The sequence below is a fragment of the Dreissena polymorpha genome, chromosome 7 (genome assembly GCF_020536995.1).
Source record: "Dreissena polymorpha isolate Duluth1 chromosome 7, UMN_Dpol_1.0, whole genome shotgun sequence".
Lineage (NCBI taxonomy): Eukaryota > Metazoa > Mollusca > Bivalvia > Myida > Dreissenidae > Dreissena > Dreissena polymorpha.
In genome coordinates, this window is record NC_068361.1 from 38,872,540 (window position 1) to 38,897,253 (window position 24,714).

At 41.9% G+C, this 24,714-nt stretch overlaps 1 protein-coding gene across 2 annotated transcripts in view; it reads right to left on the reverse strand.

The window, feature by feature from the left end:
* Positions 1–12,859: 12,859 nt before the first annotated feature.
* Positions 12,860–24,714, reverse strand: part of LOC127840148 (centrosome-associated protein 350-like) — a 130,529-nt gene continuing 118,674 nt past the window's right edge. For both annotated transcript variants that reach the window (XM_052368627.1, XM_052368626.1), the window contains exons 37-43: positions 22,882–23,042; positions 22,237–22,453; positions 21,572–21,720; positions 19,002–20,009; positions 17,867–18,673; positions 16,650–16,743; positions 12,860–15,296 (exon numbers count right to left, since the gene is read on the reverse strand). In XM_052368627.1, coding sequence (XP_052224587.1) covers positions 14,632–15,296; positions 16,650–16,743; positions 17,867–18,673; positions 19,002–20,009; positions 21,572–21,720; positions 22,237–22,453; positions 22,882–23,042 — 3,101 coding nt within the window. In that variant the 3' untranslated portion in view covers positions 12,860–14,631. The remainder of the gene's footprint in view (positions 15,297–16,649; positions 16,744–17,866; positions 18,674–19,001; positions 20,010–21,571; positions 21,721–22,236; positions 22,454–22,881; positions 23,043–24,714) is intronic.

Sequence of the window (24,714 nt, forward strand, 5' to 3'; positions counted from 1 at the left end):
ATTCCTTTTATCTCAATGTTTAAGTTTTTAGCGTACCTGAGCAGATCATATTCTCCTAAACCATTGAGCCAATTTCAACCAAATTTCATGTGGAGCATTCCTACGTCACGAAAAAAAAATATTGTTAAAAAAAAATTTGGTCACATAACCAAGCTGGCCGCCATGCCCATATATGGTCAATACCTTAAAAAATCTTCTTGTCAGAAAGGGCTCGTCGGATTTTCATTTTATTTACAAGGATGATCCTTAAAGGCTCCCCTAAAAATTTGTTCAAGAAAATTTGTTTCTTGTCAATTACCATTGGGCCTAAGGCTATTAAATTTGTTCAGGTGAGCGATTCAGGGCCAATGTGGCCCTTGTATTTAGATTTAACTAGTTCATTTCCATTTCCCATTTCCTCATTAGTTTTCAATTTTAAGATTAAATAAAGCTTTAGAAGGTATTGGGATGGCATAACAATACATGTTGAAACATTAATTTACCAATAAATGCATTTTATTTGTAACAAACTTACGTAATAAAAAATAACTAAGTGCCGAAGCGTCTAACTATAAGTGCCGAAGCATCCAACTTCAAGTGCCGGAATAACTACCGAAGTGCCGAAGTGACTGAAGTCCAAAGTGACCAGGTACCGAAGTAACTAGCATTCATGTTTTTGACCTATGTTTGTCTATGTTGGCAATCCTGATCTGACTATCATCTGCTAGCTGCTGTTTCTCTTTAATCTTTAATGACACTTTCGAGGCACACGTTTCATTTTGCTCGTCAAAATATGCAGAACAAGCATCATAAATTTACCACCACCTGGTCGCTTAATTAAAACAATTTTTTCTAGTAAAATTCATTATAATTAGTAATTACTTACCTGCTATCATATGCTACTCACCCCGAAGGATCGTAATTAATCCGGAAACTTTCTGTCCAAAGAATCCCACACTTTTCATAAACCCGTCGGTCAGGTCAGAACGGTCACATAGTGCCGTGTAGCCGTATAACCAAAACGGGATATTACCCAGAATCACTCTTATTCCAATAAACAATATGAAAATATTAGACGAAGAGCGGGGTGGGAGGTTGGAGTTACCGATAGCAGGTAAGTATTTACTAATTAAAATGAATTTTACTAGAAAAATTTGTTTTAATAGCTTAATTACGTTACCTGCTATCATATGCTGACTTTGCAGCTGCGGCGGGAAGGTTCGCGAAAATCTCCCCATCACAGCGGGACCCATATCTCGGGTTCTCAGCTAATCTTCGTTATTACGGTATTAACTTAATTCACGGATAAGCGTAATATACCTATGCCGTAGAAGATACTACCGTTTGTGCAACCACAAGGGGGCCCAACAAATACAAGTTGTCCTGTTGGCACTCCAGAGAACGAAGATAAAAAGATGAAAAAGTGGTCTGATTCCTCCAGAAAGCAGCTTGAAGCACGTCAGAGAGTGGGGTATGATTAATATATGCCCACGAAGCCGACATTGCTCGTAATTCATGCGGTCTAATCTTAAAAAGGGATGAATCCCTTGAAGAAAGAGAAGAGTAAGCCCTTTTTCTGGTTACCCAACGGAAAACAGAAGCCGCAGACACATCGCCCCCCCCCCCTTTTAAGGGAATGAAGAGTCTCTTGCGAGAACCTCAAATAGACTTAACTCTACTAAGATAGAACTTCAAAGACCTGACAGTGCAGAGGAGTCTATCTTCATCTTCATTTCCACAAGTTCTAGAAAGACTTGGGACCTTGAAGGGTTTAGAAGCCATTGAGGGGAGTTGATTTTTACTAAGGGGCTATCAGGAGGATCCGGCAAGAGCTCACACTGATTTTCCCTAAGATTTGGGGAATTAGAATGGGTGGGGAATAAGCGTAAGCGTCCAGTTGATCCCAATCGAACGAAAGCGCGTCTACCGCCCACACTGCTGGTTCGTACACTGGACTCACATACAGAGGAAGTTTGTGGTTGTCTCTGGTCGCAAACAGGTCGACCAGTGGATAACTGAATGTGAGGAATATCTGGTTGGCCACTTCCTGATGAAGTGTCCACTCCGATGGAAGTAACTGGTGTTTGCGAGACAAACAGTCCGCCAGGGCGTTGAGACGACCTGGTATGTGTTTGGCCAAGAGAGAGACGTTGAGGCTCTTGCAAAGAACAAGTAAGTTCAATGTTTCCAGATACAGGGAGTGAGAGTGTGTACCGCCCTGTTTCTGGATGTAAGCCACGACTGATGTGTTGTCTGTCGATACCATCACACAGGAGTCCCGAAGATGTGATTGGAATTGAGAAACAGCTAGAAAGACTGCTCGCATTTCGAGATTGTTTATGTGCAGGAGAGACTCCTGAGGAGACCACAATCCTGATAATGTCAGGCTGCGGGGTTCCAGGTGAGCGCCCCAAACTTCCATGCTCGCATCCGTTATGAGATGTAAAGAAGGTTGCGGGGGAAGAAGCGGTTCTCCTGCCAACAGGGTCTCCTCGTCTAGCCACCATTGAAGGTGGGGGACTAAGGACGGAAGGATGGGAATCTGTGTTAGCAGATTGTCTGAAGACCATTTCCATCGAGCTGAGAGATAGTGCTGAAGAGGACGTAGGAAGAGACGTCCCAACTGCACGAAGTCTGCTACAGAGCTCAGGATACCGTTGAGTGAGAGGAAATCTTGAGCTGTGATATGAGATTGGGACAGCACCCATCTGACCTTCAAAAGGAGGTCTGATACACGTTGCGGTGAGAACCTGACCCGATTGATGTGGGTCAGAAAATTCATTCCCACGAATATGAAATCCTGAGAGGGAATGAGGTCTGACTTGGTTACATTGAGGAGTCCTTAAGAGAGGAGCTCCTTCCAAGAGAACTCTCGGTGTAGCAGAAGCAGTCGACGATCGAGCTGGTGTAAGAGCCAATCGTCGAAATACTGAAGCAGTTGAACCCCGTGTAATCGGAGGTGTGCGCCCACTGCGGCCATGAGTTTGGTGAAAACTCGTGGAGCTGTGGCCAATCCAAAGGGCATCGCCCGAAACTGGTAGACCTGGCCTCGAAAGGAGAAGCGCAGGTACTTCCGGTAGTTGGGATAGATAGGAACATGGAGAATGCATCTTCCAGGTCCAAGGAAACCCCCCAGTGCATGGGTTTGATGGAGCGCCGAATGAAGGCAGGAGTCTCCATCTTGAAAGTAGGTTTGACTAGAAACGTGTTGAACACTTTTAAGCCTATGACTGGTCTCCAGGAGCCGCTTTTCTTTTGAACAAGGAAAAGACGACTGTAAAATCCTGGAGAACAAGGGTCGTGAACCCTTTCTACCGCCTGCTTTTCCAGGAGTCCGAAAATGGAGTCTGGAAGTTGTGGATGCGGAGATACCAGATCTATTGGGACGCGAGAGAGTGGGGGCCTTTTTTCGAATTGAAAAGTGAGGCCTTGTGTGACAAGAGAATGAACCCACGCGTCCGAAGTTATTTGAAGCCATCGATTTGCGAAGTGCATAAGTCTGGCCCCGACTGGTACCTCCGGCATCGGATGTTGTGGCGGTAGAAAGGGGTATGACCTAGGGCTGACCTTTTGGAGGTCCACCCTTGCCGGAAGAAGGATTAAATGACTTCTTGTCCGCATTGGGTTTGCCCTTACTCCAATTTTGGTTTACAGAAGGCTTCCGATAGGAAGATGTTCTGTTCTGAAAAGGAGGCCTATTTGTGGGCTGACGTGGAGCAGACGGACGCTTAGTAGGGAAACTGTCCCTTTTAGCGTTCTTGGCCGGTGGGGCTCCTGGGGGCTTAGAAGCAGGGCGCTTAAAAACCACAGGGCGCTGGCCAGAGTTGCTCCTAGCTAAGGAGGCATGTATCTGATCTTCACGATCAGCAGTAAGTGCCGACTGTAGCTTCCCTCCGAAAAGAGAATCTGCTGTTAGTGGAGCAATTCGAAGGGAGTTAACGCCTGTTTCCAAAAGGAAATTATTGGGCAAGGAAGAGAGGATGAGGTCTCTCCGAAGCCTACACATCTCAGACATAGACGACGCAGCATTGTGAGATAAACACTGCGTAGTACCTGAAAGATGTATCAACAAGGCACGGAGCTCCTCTGGGATTGAATCAGAGAGCTCCCAAACCAAGTCTAAGGCTGTGGCTGCCATGAGATCTAGCTGGTTAGCCAGACCTATGGAACGGCGTTCTCTCAGCTCCCAATTTTCCAACAGGGAAAGAGGGACTGCTGTATGGGTAGATGATGAAGGCATTGTAAGTGACAGCTTACTAATGTCAGCATCAGGAACCGGAAGTTTGAAAAGGTCCAAACCGGTAGAAGGGTCGGGTACCGGGGCCTTATAACTTTTCCCGCCGTCCATCTGTTTAGGCTCCGTCAGCTCCTTAGGGGCTTTCCATGGAGATGGCGAAGGCTTATTGGCTGGCTCAAGTGACTGGAAAACAGCCATTGTGGAAGAGCCAATAGGAAGGCGGAGATCCACTCGGGAAGTCGCCTTACTTATCCTGCTGGGCTCTCGTCTGCGGGCTACCTGTTCTGTAACGGTAACCGCAGATCCTGTGAGAGACAAGGAAGGGCGGGGGCAGAAGTCCTCATCTAAGGTATTGAACATTAGTTCGTAAACCTGATTGATGGAGGCCAAATAATAAAGTTCGGCCTCATTAGACTCCGAACCCGCCTCAATCGAACCATCTGCGGGAGCATTGGATTGATTGAAACCGGTGGATACAGAAGTAGGAATACTAGATTCATTCGCTTCTATCATGAGAGAATCGTTTTCCGGCACCATCAAAGATATAGCTGGTGAGTTAGGTCTATCAGAGATCAAGTCAGCAGACTCACTTTGAATACCAGAGGTTGCTGGTAAAGGATCAGTCGAAAAAGGGACAAAGATTCCCGGCGACTGTTGGATCCACAAAGTATTGGGATTTGATGGTGTAGCGGCAGCCCGGGGTATACTTCTATGCAATGTGGAAGAGACCCGTGGGGCTGAAAACGCAGCCGAAGTGGTTAGATTAACCCCTGTACCTTGAGCCTGATATGTATGCAAACTAGTGTTTGAATACAAATTATGCTCAGTGGTTGTAGGAACGGCTGAAGTGTGTGTTGAGGCCAAAATAGAGGCTGACACACGAGGAAGGGTGTCAATAGATTCCTCAGAGAAGGATCAACTAGGGGACCTAGGAGTCCGAGAGCGCCTAATAGAGGAAGGTCTATGTCCCTTATCCCTGCGATGCCGAGACACTGTTCGGCGGCGCTGGGAATGATGTTTCCTGATCGAACGTATCCCAGAGCGCTGGCGTGATCGCTCTTTACGAGGCAATCTACGCCGAGAAACACTCGGTGAGCGTGAACGACGTCCCCTCCGATAATGATGAGGGCTAGTTGAAGTAGACGATGAGTCATACGACGACGAGTCCGAGGTGGAGGAGTAGCCGGAAACATCAGACACTACGCGTTTACGTCTGTGACTCACAGTAGAAAAGCGGCTGCGTCTACCTTTGTGGAGTACTGACAAGGTAGTGTCAACATCTACGGTGACCGGAACGGTCTGTGGCACAGACCGGTACCCGGTGACCGGATCGGTCATTGCATGACCGGTGACCGGACCGGTCAATGACCAGTGACCGGACCGGTCATAGCATGACCGGTGACCGGACCGGTCAATGACCGGACCGATCAATGACCGGACCGGTCAATGACCGGTGACCGGTCATAGCATGACCGGTGACCGGTGACAGGTTGACCGGTGACGACACCGGTAATAGCATGACCGGTGACCGGACCGGTCAATGTTGACCGGTGAAGTCTCCGGACCGGTCAACTGGTCGATCCCGATGAACGGACCGGGCAAATTTTGTCCGATGTCGTCACCAGGCAAGGACCGATGCATGGCATCTGCTGATGGCATATCGTCAAGATCGTGTGGTGAAAAGTCCCGACAAACGGAACTTTCCCTACTTTGATTTGAACTATGCATGTTGCGTCTACGACTCTTGAAAAGTCGACGCTTGATGGCCTAGGTATCTGCAGACCAATGCTCACAGAAAGGGCAGCAGTTATCCTGGGTACATCCGGCACACGACAGGCAGCTACCATGGTTGTCCCATGCTGCCCTTATGTGTCCACATGAGCCACATGTTTGAAGCATATTTTGCCTTGAACAAACAAACAAATACACAAAACAATACAGAAATAAACGGATATATATATACGGAGAATGTTTAAACACAATACAAAAACTTCTCTATTCTGTTAAACAGAAGAATCCAGCGAAACAGAAGCAACAATTAAGTAAATAACAAAAATGTCGGCCTTTGTATAACGCATCCGGAATAAGAGTGATTCTGAGTAATATTCCGTTTTGGTTATACGGCTACACGGCACTATGTGACCGTTCTGACCTGACCGACGGGTTTATGAAAAGTGTGGGATTCTTTGGACAGAAAGTTTCCGGATTAATTACGATCCTTCGGGGTGAGTAGCATGTGATAGCAGGTAACGTAATTAAGCTATTAAAACATTGGACATCAAAAGACTCGAACATCAGCGGTCGCTGGTTGCGTATGACAAAAGTCGCTTAATACAATATCAAAATAGACTAAAAGCGCTCGGGGGACTGTATACAAACTTTCGTCAATCAAAATTTTAGTTTTGAGTCCAGCATCATTGACAATCTAAATTTTCGTTAACGCACTTTAAAACAAATTTTTCTAGTAAAATTCATTTTAATTAGTAATTACTTACCTGATATCATATGCTATTTACTCCGAAAGGATCGTAATTCATCCGGAATTTTCTGTCCGAGGAATCCCACACTTTTCATAAACCCGTCAGGTAGGTCAGAACGATCACATTGTGCCGTGTAGCCGTACAACCAAAACGGGACATTACCCAGAATCCACTCTTATTCCAATAAAAAATATGAAATATTAGACGAAGAGCGGGGTGGGAGGTGGGACTTACCGATATCAGGTAAGTAATATCTAATTAAAATGAATTTTACTAGAAAAATGTGTTTTAATAGCTTAATTACGTTACCTGATATCATATGCTGACTTTGCAGCTGAGGCGGGAAGGTTCGCGAAAATCTCCCCATCACAGCGGAACCCATATCTCGGGTTCTCAGCTAATCTTCGTTATTACGGTATTAACTTAATTCACGGATAAGCGTAATATACCTATGCCGTAGAAGATACTACCGTTTGTGCAACCACAAGGGGGCCCAACAAATACAAGTTGTCCTGTTGGCACTCCAGAGAACGAAGATAAAAAGATGAAAAAGTGGTCTGATTCCTCCAGAAAGCAGCTTGAAGCACGTCAGAGAGTGGGGTATGATTAATATATGCCCACGAAGCCGACATTGCTCGTAATTCATGCGGTCTAATCTTAAAAAGGGATGAATCCCTTGAAGAAAGAGAAGAGTAAGCCCTTTTTATAGTCGAGGCTACCCAACGGGAAATAGAAGCCGCAGACACATCGCCCCCCCCCCCCCTTTTAAGGGAATGAAGAGTCTCTTGTGAGAACCTCGAATAGACTTAACTCTACTAAGATAGAACTTCAAAGACCTGACAGGGCAGACGAGTCTATCTTCATCTTCATTTCCACAAGTTCTAGAAAGACTTGTAACCTTGAAGGGTTTAGAAGCCATTGAGGGGAGTTGATTTTTAGCAAGGAATCCTGGCTGACACAACAAAGTGACAGAGCCATCGGAGGAATCAAAACGAAGATGGCTTTCTTCGATAGAAAGAACATGAATTTCACTTCTACGTTTGGACGAAGCCATGGTAAGAAGGAAAACGGTCTTCCAGGTTAGGAACTGTAAAGAAGCCTGATTAAGGGGTTCATAGGGAGCTTTAATAAGCGACCCAAGAACACAAGCCAAATCCCATTTGGGGGTAAGAGAACGAGACACAGGACGTTACGTTCCATGGCTCGGATCAGTTCCGAAATGGCTGGGTCAGCACAGACTTGTGATGACTTACGAAAAGCCAAGGTATGCGAAAGCACAGATCTGTATCCTTTGATGGAGCTAAGAGAAAGTTTCTTATCATCAAAGAGATAGATTAGAAAATCCGCTATGCGTCTAGCAGAGGGATTGAGGGGATCAATTTTCCCTCGAACACACCAATTAGAGAAGAGTTTCCAGCGAGCATCATAGACTGCTCTGGTGGACTTTCTCCTTGCAGAGGCAACGAGCGTTGAAGCCCTGACAGAAAAGCGTTTCTTCTGCAGGGATTGCCTGATAACGGCCAGACGTGTAAGTGGAACATGTCTTGATCCAAGTGAAGTCTGCCTCTCTGAGATAAGAGAACTGACCTGTGCGGGAGTTCCCTGGGAAATTCGCACAGGAGACCGAGAAGGTCGTTGAACCAGGATCTCCTGGGCCACCAAGGGGCTATCAGGAGGATCCGGCAAGAGCTCACACTGATTTTCCCTAAGATTTGGGGAATAAGAATGGGTGGGGGATAAGCGTAAGCGTCCAGTTGATCCCAATCGAACGAAAGCGCGTCTATCGCCCACGCTGCTGGTTCGTACACTGGACTCACATACAGAGGAAGTCTGTGGTTGTCTCTGGTCGCAAACAGGTCGACCAGTGGATAACCGAATGTGAGGAATATCTGATTGGCCACTTCCTGATGAAGTGTCCACTCCGATGGAAGTAACTGGTGTTTGCGAGACAAACCGTCCGCCAGGGCGTTGAGACGACCTGGTATGTGTTTGGACAAGAGAGAGACGTTTAGGCTATTGCAAAGAACAAGTAATTTCATTGTTTCCAGATACAGGGAGTGAGAGTGTGTACCGCCCTGTTTCTGGATGTAAGCCACGACTGATGTGTTGTCTGTCGATACCATCACACAGGAGTCCCGAAGATGTGATTGGAATTGAGAAACAGCTAGAAAGACTGCTCGCATTTCGAGATTGTTTATGTGCAGGAGAGACTCCTGAGGAGACCACAATCCTGATAATGTCAGGCTGCGGGGTTCCAGGTGAGCGCCCCAACCTTCCATGCTCTCATCCGTTATGAGATGTAAAGACGGTTGCGGGGGAAGAAGCGGTACTCCTGCCAACAGGGTCTCCTCGTCTAGCCAGCATAGAAGGTGAGGGACTAAGGACGGAAGGATGGGAATCTGTGTTAGCAGATTGTCTGGAGACCATTTCCATCGAGCTGAGACATAGTGCTGAAGAGGACGTAGGAAGAGACGTCCCAACTGCACGAAGTCTGCTACAGAGCTCAAGATACCGTTGAGTGAGAGGAAATCTTGAGCTGTGATATGAGATTGGGACAGCACCCATCTGACCTTCAAAAGGTCTGATATACGTTGCGGTGAGACCCTGACCCGATTGATGTGGGTCAGAAAATTCATTTCCACGAATATGAAATCCTGAGAGGGAATGAGGTCTGACTTGGCTACATTGAGAAGGAGTCCTAAAGAGAGGAGCTCCTTCCAAGAGAACTCTAGGTGTAGCAGAAGCAGTTGACGATCGAGCTGGTGTAAGAGCCAATCGTCGAAATACTGAAGCAGTTGAACCCCGTGTAATCGGAGGTGTGCGCTCACTGCGGCCATGAGTTTGGTGAAAACTCGTGGAGCTGTGGCCAATCCAAAGGGCATCGCCCGAAACTGGTAGACCTGGCCTCGAAAGGAGAAGCGCAGGTACTTCTGGTAGTTGGGATGGATAGGAACATGGAAGTATGCATCTTCCAGGTCCAAGGAAACCCCCCAGTGCATGGGTTTGATGGAGCGCCGAATGAAGGCAGGAGTCTCCATCTTGAAAGTAGGTTTGACTAGAAACGTGTTGAACACTTTTAAGTCTATGACTGGTCTCCAGGAGCCGCTTTTCTTTTGAACAAGGAAAAGGCGACTGTAAAATCCTGGAGAACAAGGGTCGTGAACCCTTTCTACCGCCTGTTTTTCCAGGAGTCCGAGAATGGAGTCTGGAAGTTGTGGATGCGGAGATACCAGATCTATTGGGACGCGAGAGTGAGGGCCTTTTTTCGAATTGAAAAGTGAGGCCTTGTGTGACAAGAGAATGAACCCACGCGTCCGAAGTTATTTGGAGCCATCGATTTGCGAAGTGCATAAGTCTGGCTCCGACTGGTACCTCCGGCATCAGAGGTTGTGGCGGTAGAAAGGGGTATGACCTAGGGCTTACCTTTTGGAGGTCCACCCTTGCCGGAAGAAGGATTAAATGACTTCTTGTCCGCATTGGGTTTGCCCTTACTCCAATTTTGGTTAACAGAAGGCTTCAGATAGGAAGATGTTCTGTTCTGAAAAGGAGGCCTATTTGTGGGCTGACGTGGAGCAGACGGACGCTTAGTAGGGAAACTGTCCCTTTTAGCGTTCTTGGCCGGTGGGGCTCCTGGGGGCTTAGAAGCAGGGCGCTTAAAAACCACAGGGCGCTGGCCAGAGTTGCTCCTAGCTAAGGAGGCATGTATCTGATCTTCACGATCAGCAGTAAGTGCCGACTGTATCCTCCCTCCGAAAAGAGAATCTGCTGTTAGTGGAGCAGTTCGAAGGGAGTTTACGCCTGTTTCCAAAAGGAAATTATTGGGCAAAGAAGAGAGGATGAGGTCTGTCCAAAGCCTTAACATCTCAGACATAGACGACGCAGCATTGTGAGATAAACACTGGGTAGTACGTGAAAGATGTATCAACAAGGCCCGGAGCTCCTATGGGATTGAATCAGAGAGCTCCCAAACCAAGTCTAAGACTGTGGCTGCCATGAGATCTAGCTGGTTAGCCAGACCTATGGAACGGCGTTCTCTCAGCTCCCAATTTTCCAACAGGGAAAGAGTTACTGCTGTATGGGTAGATGATTAAGGCATTGTAAGTGACAGCTTACTAATGTCAGCATCAGGAACCGGAAGTTTGGGAAGGTCCAATTCTGTTAAACAGAAGAATCCAGCGAAACAGAAGCAACAATTAAGTCAATAACAAAAATGTCGGCCTTTGTATATCGCATCCGGAATAAGAGTGGATTCTGGGTAATGTCCCGTTTTGGTTGTACGGCTACACGGCACTATGTGACCGTTCTGACCTACCTGACGGGTTTATGAAAAGTGTGGGATTCCTCGGACAGAAAATTCCGGATGAATTACGATCCTTTCGGAGTAAATAGCATATGATATCAGGTAACGTAATTAAGCTATTAAAACTGTAAAGCGGTGAAATACCAACTTAGTCTAAAAACCAACTTTTTCCCATTTATATTTTTCTATTTTCACTACATAGCATAAAATAAATTTTGATCTCTGACGTAACTGACAGGTGGTGAAGACGGATGATCGAAAGGTCTGGATTCCTCTGGCCACACTGAGTATCGAAGCAAAATCCCTATGAAAGACATCCATGAACTCTCCAAACAAGCCTGCGCTGCCTGTCATCTTCCTGGTCCAAGCGGTCCTGGCGCGTGTGACAACCTTTTTTCCAAACAAGGATGGGAAACAGCTCATTTTTGGACCATGATTTTCAGACATTGATAAGCGAGCAATCTGTGGAGAGGTAAAAAAACGGGGATTATTTTACAAAGATTGTTTTGACAAGGGAGATAACTATTAGCGATCTATGATAAGCTGGACATTCGCGACATTGCTCTGTGGTTGAAATCGCAGCCTCTGCACAAGGTGTTCCGCTAGTATATACTTGAACAACTTCGAGTCTGCCCAAGTACTCGGACATCAACTAGAAAGAACTGTATCACATGTGAAATTGGCAGGGTGGAGTATAAAGCTCACAAATGTGAATTGGCATAGTGGGTTACCGTATACCTTGATATGGAATGTAGGAACTGTATTAAATGAATTTTCTTTTTCAAGTATTGATTTATGTTTTATCAGTTTGTGCACAAATTTTACATAGTTATTTCTGCAATAACTATTGTTTTTTCAGCGAAGTATTGAGTAGAGAATTTAGCATAAGTGGGAACAACTACCATATTGATGCTTGCAGTTCGTAATATTTTCATAAATTACTGGTAAGCATAGTGTCCGACTATTTTATCTTACCTAGTGTAAGAAAGTGAGATTTTAAAATGCATTTATTCCCAAGGCATGAAATGTTATGGGCCCAAGGTTTTGTCAAGTTCAATAAATGTAAGTTATTTCATTATTATTAAACAATCAACAAAGGTTTGAGGAAGTATTGTGTATGTACAATAATGAGTGTTGAAGATAAGTTGAAAGAAATTATCCTGCTATCCTTTCATGATGCATTAACCCATTTATGCCTAGTGGACTATTATCCTTCTAAATTGTATCAATTTATTAAAAAAATTAGGGATGTCTAGCATATTTGTTTTTATATTAAGAATATTTCTTACAGAAATTCCTTTAAGCAAACAGCGCAGACCCTGATGAGACGCCGCATCATGGTGCGTCTCATCTGGGTCTACGCTGTTTGCCAATGCCTTATTTTGACGCTAGGTATAAATGGGTTGAATTACTTTCATTTTGTGTTGTAATCATGTTTACTTCAAGATAAAGCAAATGTAATGAATAAGCCTAAATTAATTGTGGGGCTGTGATTTAAATGTGATTTCACTAAGTCAAACTATATCCATTAAACCTTCAGACAAAGGTTCAATCCGCTCAGGAATCAATGAAGATCTCAAACTTCACTTACAGAAGTACATCATTCAATTACATCCCCTCAACCCATATCCTACAATTAAGTACAATGATGACTTGCATTTTGACTTTGCTCCATGGCAATACGTTCAAATAAGTGATGGAGATAAAATGAAATACGAAGCAGTGATCCAATGAACAATGTGACCCATTGAGTGTAAGTGTGGACTTCTCTTACCGCCAATAAAGAATCTACATTTCAGATAAAATTTAAACAAGCACAACAAATGTATTCATTTCAGAGTAAACAAACACAACAAGTTTAGGTGTACTTAGTTCATTTCTAGCCTTTATTAGTAAAAGATAAAAAAAATGTATAAATATACACTTAAGAATGGTGCGCTGATACTAATGAATTGAACTATTGGCATTTGAAGCAATTAATGCATCAACTGTTACAGTTGGTTTTAAAAATTGCTGTTCCATTATTTTCTTCTTCATATTTTCCAGGAACTTTAAACATGTGCAAATACAGTGGTGTTTCGGTAATAATGTTACTGAAACTTTTCCAACATTTTCTGTTTAAATTGTTGTTACATTTTTTTACTATATTGCAACTAAAGAACTACATACTATTATGTTGTAGACTAACATGAAAGTACATAGATCTGATTGCATTGTATAAAAAAAGCTTTAAGTAAACATCTGTGAAGTCAGACCTAACATAATTCTATCACATCAGATCTGTTTATTCTGGTTTCTTATCAGATCAAAATTAATAGCAAGAAAAAATCTAACATGACAAATTGTGATAAAAACATCAAACAATATATTGATTTAAATATCAATTTCATAATTAATAATTTACGTCCACATAGAAAATGACTGACAAAACAAATTTCAAATAGACGATTCATACCTAAAAATCCAAACCAAACAAAACAATAACAGCAATTCTATGCTCTCCAATAAATATTACGTTAAGATAATAAATAAAAAGTCCAGTATGTACATAATTGGCAAACATGGTACAAAAGTGTCAAAATATCAATTCTAAATCAGTATTCTCTAAAATTAAATCTTGACATATGTATACAAAGTACAATCACATATTTCCATAGCTGCTATGAATGTATGTTAATAAATTCACTGAGAATAATATAAAAAAAAGTAAACAAAAACAAATTGCCACATTAGTTTTTTAAAAGCCACACCAACCTGTGAAACACAATTTTAAGGTTGGACGTGCTCTTGTAGTTCTAAAGTGGTCAAATACAACACATTTATCACAGTATCAGTTTATAAATCCCTGCAAAATGTATTTTTTTATCAGGATGACTTTGGTTCCAGTGCACCCCTTTGTATGAGAAAGTCCCTTCTGTTTCATGGTTCACAAACATTCTGCTAGCATCCTGGCGTCTGTGCATACTGGACTGAACAACCACTCAAGTATGTCCAATGCATTGGGCATAGGATGTCCTATTTTTTATAATGACAAAAGTATTTCCATGTCCCATGCTTGTATGACCAGCACCCAGTTTTGATAAAACCTTTGCTACTGGTTTTCACATTGACATTTTCTTGTAAGAAAAGAGCACTTACACATACAAAACTAGACAGTTTTTGCCCACAAGATTGATGCTCATAAACCATTATAAGTTCCACTTTGTTCAAACGATCAAAGACGGGCGTCTCTCCACATTGTCAATGCACATTAAACAGTACCATCAAATCACAGATTTGGCAAAGTAAGTTTATTATTTTATGTGGTTCAAAGAAACCACGCAATATTCATGCTCTAAATACCTGCAATATTGATAACACTCACCACCAAACTGCATTACAGGGCCCAAAGCTGTACTGTATTTCGTTGTTTAGAAGAAATGCTGCCTATGCTAAGTTAAATGCACGCCCTTCGTACAAGGAGTCTTTCGAAGCCAAGCACATTTGTCCTTACATGACAAGCTTGTGGTTAATGGTCCAATACTGACTCCTATACAAAATGCAGCCTTGGCAAAAATATGATATGCAGAATTTATTTAAACTCTAAGCCATTTTTGACTTCAGTTACTATTGAACCAGTTTCAAAAAATCATTCCTCAAACTGCTGACTTTCGTTTCTCTTCAATGATTTGCTTTTTTCTGAAAATCTTGTTCATTGTTTGCACAGTGTCTGTGAGCAGATCATCAAATATGGTCTCAGTGAGCTGCATTTTCACTGCCAACTCATAGTCGTCATAATTTACCCAGTCCGGCTCTTCCTCACGTAACTCCTGCACCAATATAGAATCAACAAGATCCTTCTTCTTTCTGATCCCCCATTTAGGTTTCTCCGCACCCTTCTTTGCACCATTCAACCCTAAAATTTCCACCACAGCCTGCTGCACGACCGGTTTCAACACGTCAACTGTAGTTGGTGGAGCGGAACCCTTGTAGAACTTGTTTCGCCGCTGTTTAGGTTTATGCCACGCAACAGGCGAGTCGTACTCGTCGTCCTGGTAGATACTTCGTATGACCTCCCCAGTGAGGTCAAAAAGCAGTTTTTTGAACACAAGTCGACTCTTCTTCACAATGTCTGTCCCAGACTGGGGCTCAGATTTCAAGAACGTGTCCGAAGGCTGGAGATCGGCCAATGGTTCGCCGTAGCGACGCTGTTCCCAGAATTCATCCACCGCGCTGGAGACAATGTTTTTGATCTCGTGCTCTTCGTGGGGAACTGCGTATGAAACTTCTTCTGATGCCTTCTTGTACTGAAGTGTGCCGTCTGAAACAGAAAAACCATTTACAGTTGACCTAATTTTGGACTAAGGGCAGGTGAATGAATACTAACAAGACTTCCACCCGGACTTCAACATTTATTGAACGCTTCATCTTATTCTTTCGTTTAATTCTATGTTTGTACTTAGTGCTACATTTGATTATATTCACTAAATTAACTTTAAATAAACATGAAAATAACTAAAACAGAAAGTAAAATAAAGAAAGAGAAGGTTTTTGCACGCAACTTGCATAATTGCTCTCATCACAATAGGAATTGTAAACAAGTATACAATAAAAACAAAAAACATATCCACCCATAGCCAGAACATGACATGACCCCAAACAATTTTTCAACTATGGGTTAAGTAGTCAGAGAAGGGTGGATAATTAGGCTTGAGAAGAGTGTCTTGCACATCTACACTTTATAATGAAAACTAATTTGTTCACACTAACATAGCTAAAAAAACAGGGAAAGAAGGTCAGCTACATATTTTTTATGTCCCCCACCACTATAGTGGGGGACGTATTGTTTTTGCCCTGTCTGTTGGTTGGTTGGTTTGTGTGTTTGTTTGCTCCAACTTTAACATTTTGCCATAACTTTTGCAATATTGAAGATAGCAACTTCATATTTTGCATGCATGTGTATCTCATGGAGCTGCACATTTTGAGTGGTGAAAGGTCATCCTTCAAGGTCAAAGGTCAAATATATAGCTTCAAAGCGGCGCAGAAGGGGACATAGTGTTTCTGACAAACACATATCTTGTTTAATCATAACTTTTGTTTACAATATAAAGAAGTGAAACTCCAGCTGCTGGAGCTGTATTGCGTTGTCATAATAAACAATTAGCAGGTCCTTTATTTAAGGCAAGTGACCAATTGCCATAACAGTACAAAACAGCACAGTACGAAACAACATACACACATAGAAGAATAAAGCTGGGGTCACAGCCTTGGAACTGTCAATGCAAAGCATTGGGGGTTAAAACCGGTTTTAGAGCGCTCAACCTTACACTTGGCCCAGCAATATTCATGATACATATAAGTGTAAATAAAATTTAACCTCATAGCATTGCAACTAAAATTAAAAACAATTCACACCATAATTAGAATATGCAATGTCTTGCAGAAACATACACATTCTGAATTAACTTTCTGTTTTTATTTATTTATTAAATCAAAGTTTTTTTGACAAAAATTCTGGAATAAAATGCATATTTCCTATAGGGCACTCTATCCACATACCAAGGTTCCTCAACATTGCTTCATTTACTTAGTGAATTATCACATGATTCAGATTTGGACAGACAGCTTCATCTAAGGTGTTTAAAAATCAGATCAGTGTATTGTTGTTTCTTACCTTTGTATGGTGGAGGGGCTTTGGTGGGGGTGTCCCAGATATCGTCATACTCGAACGTTCCGCTCTCCTCCGCTAGCATCGGTTTATGGCTGTCCTGTGAATGGACAAGAACATACAACCATTATAAATTGTTTGAAATCAATTCAATACAAGAAACTATTACAGACAGTGTCTCTCTCGCAGTGCATTGTTTTTGAAAGGTGCGCTGTACTAATCAGAGATAATGATTCTCATTTCTGTAAAAGCTTGATAAAAATGGCATGCCAAATCAAGGAGCAGTTGCGCAAAGAGGTCTTCATATGCAATTTTAAACAAAAGGAACATTATGCCTCAATAAGTCACCCTACGTTTCATAATTGTACAGTAATTAAGTGAGTAGGAAGACCTCAACAGGTTGGGCTAGATTGTCTCTAAACAGAACAGTCATGGATTACACGCAGGTCACACAATGTCAATTATTACATGGCTGGGTTACTGGTTGAGACATTGAACAAAGCAGTATTTGAATAGGCAGTAAGCTGCAGTTATACACTGTTTTTTTGATGTGAATACAGAGCCTGTTAAGTTTACAAAAACATATCAATGGACATAAATGCTTTAAGAGATTTCAGTTGTATTGTTTTATTATCTCATCTTAAAATGAAATGTTTACCCAAATTGCACCATAAAGTTCCCAAAACTTAAAATTGTAAAATACCAAGTACCATGGGGTTGGGACCCTATCCCAAATCCACACTGAACCAGCAACCATCCCTTTACAATTTACTTGAAGGAAACCCCAACATTGCATCTAGCACATCTAATAATTATTGATCTGCGATCTAAGTCTGTTATGTATCCTCAAGTCCCACATTGAGTTGGTAAAAATGGGTCCTGGAAAAAGCTTTTTTTGTTAAGGATGCCCTTACAAAGATTTTCTTGCTTTATATTTTACATCCTGTGCCTTAAGATGGGCAAGAAAGCCCAATAAAACCATTAAAATATGGGAATATGAAACATACTTAATATGGTACTGAACAATAGTATTCCTATTGTTTATAAGTGCAACTTTAACTGCATTTTTAAATTGTTATTATAAAATGCTACAGAATTGAATCGCTGTATAATAATATCCATAAACCAATAATGGAGTTAATTGGAAAAATTTGACTCTTTGGGGGGTGGGGGGATCGAAATTTTGGTCATATTATTAAGAAATTTATCCCTGCCTTACAAACCTTGCTAGACTGGAGCCCTGGAACCGGTGAGCCCGGTCTGGGTGGGGCCTCTTGCTGGACCTTGTCATCGGTACGCCCCAAAACATCGTCCAACTCCGGCATAGCCACTGCAGCAGAGTCGTCATCCTCTGTATCGAATATCCCACTCTCTCGGTTCTCTTCTTTGACCTGTGTTCGTAACTCTCCCCTCTCAGCTTGCTCTCGTTTTCTGCTGCGAATAGCAAATATATCCCCGATTGCTTCATTCAGGAAGTTTGTGATCATAGAATCGCTGGTGGAATCGTTGTCAGTTCTACCCACTGGAGCAGGTACAGGCACAGGCTGAACAGCCACGGGTGCTATACGTTCACTATCCACATACGAGTCTGGGAATTGGTCATGGTCTGACACCTCTTTCTCAGATTTTAAGAATTCCTCTAAATCCATATCAACATGGTTGGCCTTGTCAGTAATTTGCGATTCCGGCACAGTTCTAGACTTTGGTTTCGGTGCAACAGGTGGCCCCTTTTTACCCGTGCCAGTATGTCCAGATTTATTCCCAGTCATCAGTTTCACCTCCTCCGTAAGCAAACGTTTAAACAGATCGTCTGTGATTTTCTCAGCTTTCTCTGCGAGAATTTCCTTGCTGGTCTTGCCTGGCGCAGGCTCCCTGGGTGATGGCAATGGAGACTCACCAAACTCCTGAACACGCTTGTCTGCTTCCATAATCATCTTTAAGAGTTCCCCATCCTCTGTGTTCACGCTGTCAATACTCGCCCTTACATCCACCTTTTCCTCCTCCTCGTCCACTATCTCTTCAGGGATCACCTGTTAATGTGCAATATATGTATTACAGATCAATAAAATACACACAAATAAAATTGTTTCATACAGATTACAGATGAAAGATACATACTTTCAACTAAACTTTATAGTATGCTTGTGAAAATTAGTGAAAATCTTGGTTCAGTGTTTAAAAAAATATAAAATCTATACACTATACATAAAAATATGTGTAGAACTTTATTGATAAACTCATAAAAATGAGTACTTCAAATACTCATTTGTATTTATATCATATGCATTTATGTATGTATGCAATATTTTTCTGAGAAAATAAAATGATGCATAAAAAAGGAAATAAAAAAGGACTCACCTGCTGAATATCATGTCCAGGAACAATCAAGCCGTGCCTTGCTTTGCACATGAAATACCTCACCCCGTCCTCAATTCCGTCATGTCTACCCTCCGGTTCCTCCAGTTCAACTCCTGCCCACACGCCGGGAGCAAACTGCACGTTACCCTTAAACAACAATGTACCAACAGTTCTCTCGCCACTTGGGGCAGTCAATGAAACTTGATCACCGATTTCAAAATCTCCCAAGGGGTCGAAGAAGTGACTCATCCTGGAGCTCTGGCTGTGCCCTCTCGAAGACTCATCTCGAGGAGACGGCATGGGAGTTAACTCCTCGGGTGTTCCCAGTAGATCGTCAATGTCAAAGGAAGTCCCAGTATACGCTTTGGCAGTCTTTGTATTAACTTCCTGCAAACTGACGTCCTCCTCTTCGAAATCCTTTTCATTCGGAAGACCAGGTGATTTCTCAGATTCGGATGTCTCATGTTCTGTGGTGTAAGTCACTGACGAGAATTGAGAGCGTTCACTTCTCCCACTGGACGGGCGAGAAGACCCAATGATGGAAGACCTCTCATTTTCAGCATCACTTTCCTCTTCATTGGCCCCACTCTGTTCCTTTTCCTGTTTACCTACATTGAGGTCAAGTTTATTCACAAACGACTCAGAGGCTGACGCTGTCGGAAGTCTTTCCGAAATCGCTTCAGAAATTTCCGCCGTCGAACGCGCAGTGTCAAGCCTTGTCTGTGAGAAAACATCCTCTGCAATCTCACTCTGCTCACTGCGCAGGCTGAGGTGTGACTTATCACGTTGCGTGGTGTTTGGCCCTTCAGTGATAAAATCTTCTGAATAATCGTACTCTGATTTCTCTGGCCCCCTTGACTGCACACTGACCTCCCAAATGTCACGGTTGCTATGGAGATCTATCTCAATTCCTGACTTTTCGTCAGAGGCCTCAGACGCCTCTAAGATCTCTTCTGACACGACTTCCTCCTCAATCTCCTCTGTCTTATCAATGTCACTGACCAGGTCCTGAAACATCCAGTATACAACAATATGAACCTGGCTCTCTGAAAACGGAGCTTAATGCATGTGTGTAAATATAGGATCTGGCACAAGTTGTCATAGCATACCATATTTTATTGAACGAGTTCAGGAATTTTGTTAGTAAGCAAGCCTTTGGCAAGCTTTTTAACCAATTTCCTGGATGAGTTTAATAAAATATAGTATGAAATGATGAGTGTCAGATCTTTTTTATCACATGCTTTTAAATGAGCAAATTAAATAAATATTTATGCAAACATAATGATAAATCACAAATGTTGTTTACATTTCGTGACATCATTTGACGTTGCAATGTCATTTCAGCAAAATAACAAAATGCGATTGGTCAATGGAACAGAAACTAAGCCAATGAAAACGCTTAAAAAGTATATTACACATGTATAAGATAACAAGATGCGTTTGTGAAACACAATGTCCCCCTATATGACGTTTGACCTTGAAGGATGACCTTGACCTTGACCCTTCACCACTCAAAATGTGGAGCTCCATGAGATACACATGCATTTCAAATATAAAATTGCTAGCTTCAATATTGCAGGGCCACATATATTTGACCTCTGACCTTGACCTTTCACCACTCAAAATGTGCAGCTCCATGAGATACACATGCATGCCAAATATTTAATTGCTATCTTTAATAATGCAAAAGTATTTATAAAATGAGCGATTTTGGCCACATATATTTGACCTCTGACCTTGAAGGATGACCTTGACCTTTCACCACTCAAAATGTGCAGCTCCATGAGATACACATGCATGCCAAATATCAAGTTGCTATATTCAATATAGCAAAAGTTATTGCAAAATGTTTAAGTTGGCGCAAACAGACCAACCAACCAACAGACCAACCAACAGACAGGGCAAAAACAATCTGTCCCCCACTACTATAGTGGGGGACATAAAAACATTCGTAATGGTTATATTACATGGGAAACAGGGTATGGCATGTGATATGTTTTCCCAGATTAGCCTAGGTAGTTTGCACAGGCTAATAAGGGATTCTGCTTTTACTGAACTTCTCGTTTAAAGGAAGTTTCTGCTAATCCAAAATCCAGTTTAGGCAGAAAGTGTCATCCCCAATTAGCCTATGCTGACATACATGGCATATTCTCACTCCAGTGGGAACAGAGCCAGGGCCATTCCAGGCAGTAATTTGTATGCTGAATACCTTTATATGAGGGAATTCATGCATACAAAAATAATGCCATGTTTACATATCATTTTGTGAACATTGCAAGAGCTTAATGAATATAAATTGTTAAACATTCACGACCAAAGACATAATTATACATTCAGAGTAATGTCAAATAATTGTAACAAGATAAGATTAAAGATAAATTCGAGTTGTGTTTTGAAAAAACAGGACTTAATGCATGTGCGTTAAGGTTTGTCCCAAAATTTATCAGAGACAACACTTTCAGTCTTAACTGGGATGACACTTAATGCAAATGCATTAAGACCCATTTTCCAAGAATGCTGTTCATACGATAAAACAGTTCTTATGGCCATATAGTACTTTTAAGTTGTACCTTTATGCTTTGCATCTTTTCTCTGAACGAAGATTCGGTCCTTTCAGACCGTGAGGTCGCTGATTCACTGCCCTCCGAGATGCGGTCCAGTGACTTTGAGACTTTGCTCGTGGATGTTGTTGGTGTTTTGGGAGGTGTCGACTTGGAGTCTGGAAGAAAACATTAAGTCAGGTTAAAAATACTTAACTTGTAAAATAATCATTAACACTGTGTATGTTCTTTGCTTACTGCATGTCTTTCTTACCATGGCAAACAAAGTGTTAATGTTTCATGAAATGCTAGATCTATGAGTTTAAATAGTGCATAACATTGCATAATAATATAATAAAATTTAATGTAAATAACAACAGGTAAGTAAGATTTTTTTTTCAATATGGCCTGCTAACTTAAGTTAAACAATTTTAGTTGTTAAAAATATATGCAAGAAAATCACTGTCTGATTATCACACAAAACTGTCACACAACTGTTCCTTCTACTTCACACATTCATACTGCCATGTTTGTGAGTTCTATTAGAGAGACATGCTGTACTAGTGTATAGGTTTGGATTGTAACTTTTGTCTATTAAGCACATTTGTTGAATTGATATCCCCCAACAAATACATTATTTTTAAATGAATGGGTCACTTTCCATGCTTGCATAAAAGAAGACAACTGATACACACCTTCAACGCTAACAGGCGAGACTTGTGCAGACTCCGGCTCACTGCCATCGAGCCCAGTCTGTGCAGGCTTGGTTGGGGTTGTCTTGGGCCCCTTGGCCGAGGGGCTGACCACCTGGGGTTTCTTGATCTGGGGCCGCACTGTGTGGACCGTGCTGGGCTCCTGGTTGATCTCCTTACGCAGCTCTGAACGCAGGGTCTTGATCTGGCTGTCGTATGCCTGCAGTAAGGAGGATTGGGAAATATTGCAGTAGTTGTTTTCATTCTTGATTTTAATATAGGCCTTGTTCTGAGAAAACTGGGCTTAATGCATGTTGTAAAGTTTTGTCCCAGATTAGCCTGTTGAAGACGGCACATGCTCAAGAAGGACAACACTTTTTGCCAGAACAAGGCTGATTAATTGTAACATTATAAGCAAGTTTCATCAAGACAGTCATAAATGTGGCTTTCGGAGTAGCAACGTGGCAATAAGGTCATTTTTTGATTTGACCTTGTGAATTAGGTTTTTGACACACATGACCCAGTTCCAAAAATTCCCAAGATCTGGTGAAGACAGACATTCTACCTCCAGATTGTAATAAATTTAAGAAATATAATTACAAACATGTCAACATGAATGTCAATAAACATTGAGTTGAGTGCCTATACCTCGATCTGTTTCTTCAGGGTCTCCTCTTTGTTCTTCATATGTTCCTTCTTCTTACGTTTGCGTTCTCGTTTCAACTTTTCTGCCTCGGTCTTTCGTTTCCGAAGCTCCTCGTTGAGTGCTCTAATACGACCCTCAAAGTCACTCAATTCTGATACAGACTCTGCAATAAATGGGTTGTAATAGAAATAAGCCTTGTTTTGGGGAAATTAGGTTAAATGTATGTGCGTATTGTCGTCTAAGATAAGCCTATGCAGTCCACCCAGGCTTATCAAGGTCGACACTTTACATCTAAACTGGATTTTTGCTAAAAAGAGACTTCCTTTAAATAAACAAGAGGGCCTGAAAGGCCCAAAGTCGCTCACCTGAGAGGAAAGGAACTGACCTGTTCTGTGCAGCCCAAGATGTCATTAGAACAAAATGTTCTTACCAACTTTCATGACTAGTGAACACACTGGCAGCCACGTTTTTCAACAGACCAGAACCATTTTCATACACATCCAAGATATTATTTAAACAAATATTCTGACAAAGTTTCATGAAGATTCATGAAGCCATATAAGGAAAAATGCCCTGCTCCCTGATGGCCATGTATTTCAAGCAACTGGAACCATTATGAACTTGTCCAAGACAAATCTTCTCACAATGTTTCATGATGATCGGACATGTTTTTCCACCAACCAGAACAATTTTCGAATTCGTCCAAGATATCATTGGTACAAATCTTCTGACCAAGTTTCATGAAGATTGGAAAATAAATGTGGCCTCTAGAGTGTTAACAAAGTTTTATTATAGTCGTAAAAGGAAAAATGCCCCGCCCCCTGGCGCCATGTTTTTCAACCAACCGGCATAATTTTCGAACTCGTCCAAGATATTATTGAGATGAATCTTTTGACCAAGTTTCATGATGATCTGACAATAAATGTGGCCTCTAGAGTGTTAACAAGATTTTACTATAGCCATATATAGCCATATAAGGAAAAAAGCCCCGCCCCTTGGCAGCCATGTTTTTCAAGCAAACGTAACCATTTTCAAACTCATCCAAGATATCATTAAGACCAATCTTCTGAGCAAATTTTATGAAGACAATAAATGTGGCCTCTAGAGTGTTAAAAAGGCAAATGTTGATGCCCGACGCCAGATGACGCACGCCGGACGCCCGACGAAATGCGATCACAAAAGCTCACCATGAGCACGTTGTGCTCAGGTGAGCTAAAAATTCAATCAAAGCATAAAGTGTCCCTTATTAGCCTGTGCGTACTGTACAGGCTAATCTGGGACCACACTACGCACATGCATTAAGACAAATTTTCCAAGAAAGAGGCTCAACTAAATGTAACTTTAAATGGTAAAATTGCAACCACTGTACAAAGCTTGTTTTTCATGTCCCATGTTCACCAAACATTTATTGACTTTGAACATCAATTTTATTTGAAAATTAAAACTAATTTTATTTGATATTTATGTTTACTTTAAAGGGGCCTTTTCACAGATTTTGGCATTTTTTAACTTATTCATTAAATGCTTTATATCGATAAATGTAAACATTGGATCGTAAAAGCTCCAGTAAAAAATCAAGAATAAAATTAAAAAAAGGAAAAGAACATTGCCCGGAACAGGTTTCGAACCAGTGACCCCTGGAGTCCTGCCAGAGTCCTGAAGTAAAAACGCTTTAGCCTACTGAGCTATTCCGCCGAGTACATATACTTGAAGTATTTTATACCTTATATAAGCAATCTTCGTAGTTTCACAAAATTTAACGACAAAAACAGAACTCTCCAAATTATTCAATCGTTTCGCGTTGCAACGTTTTATAATTTTTAGATTTTAAAATC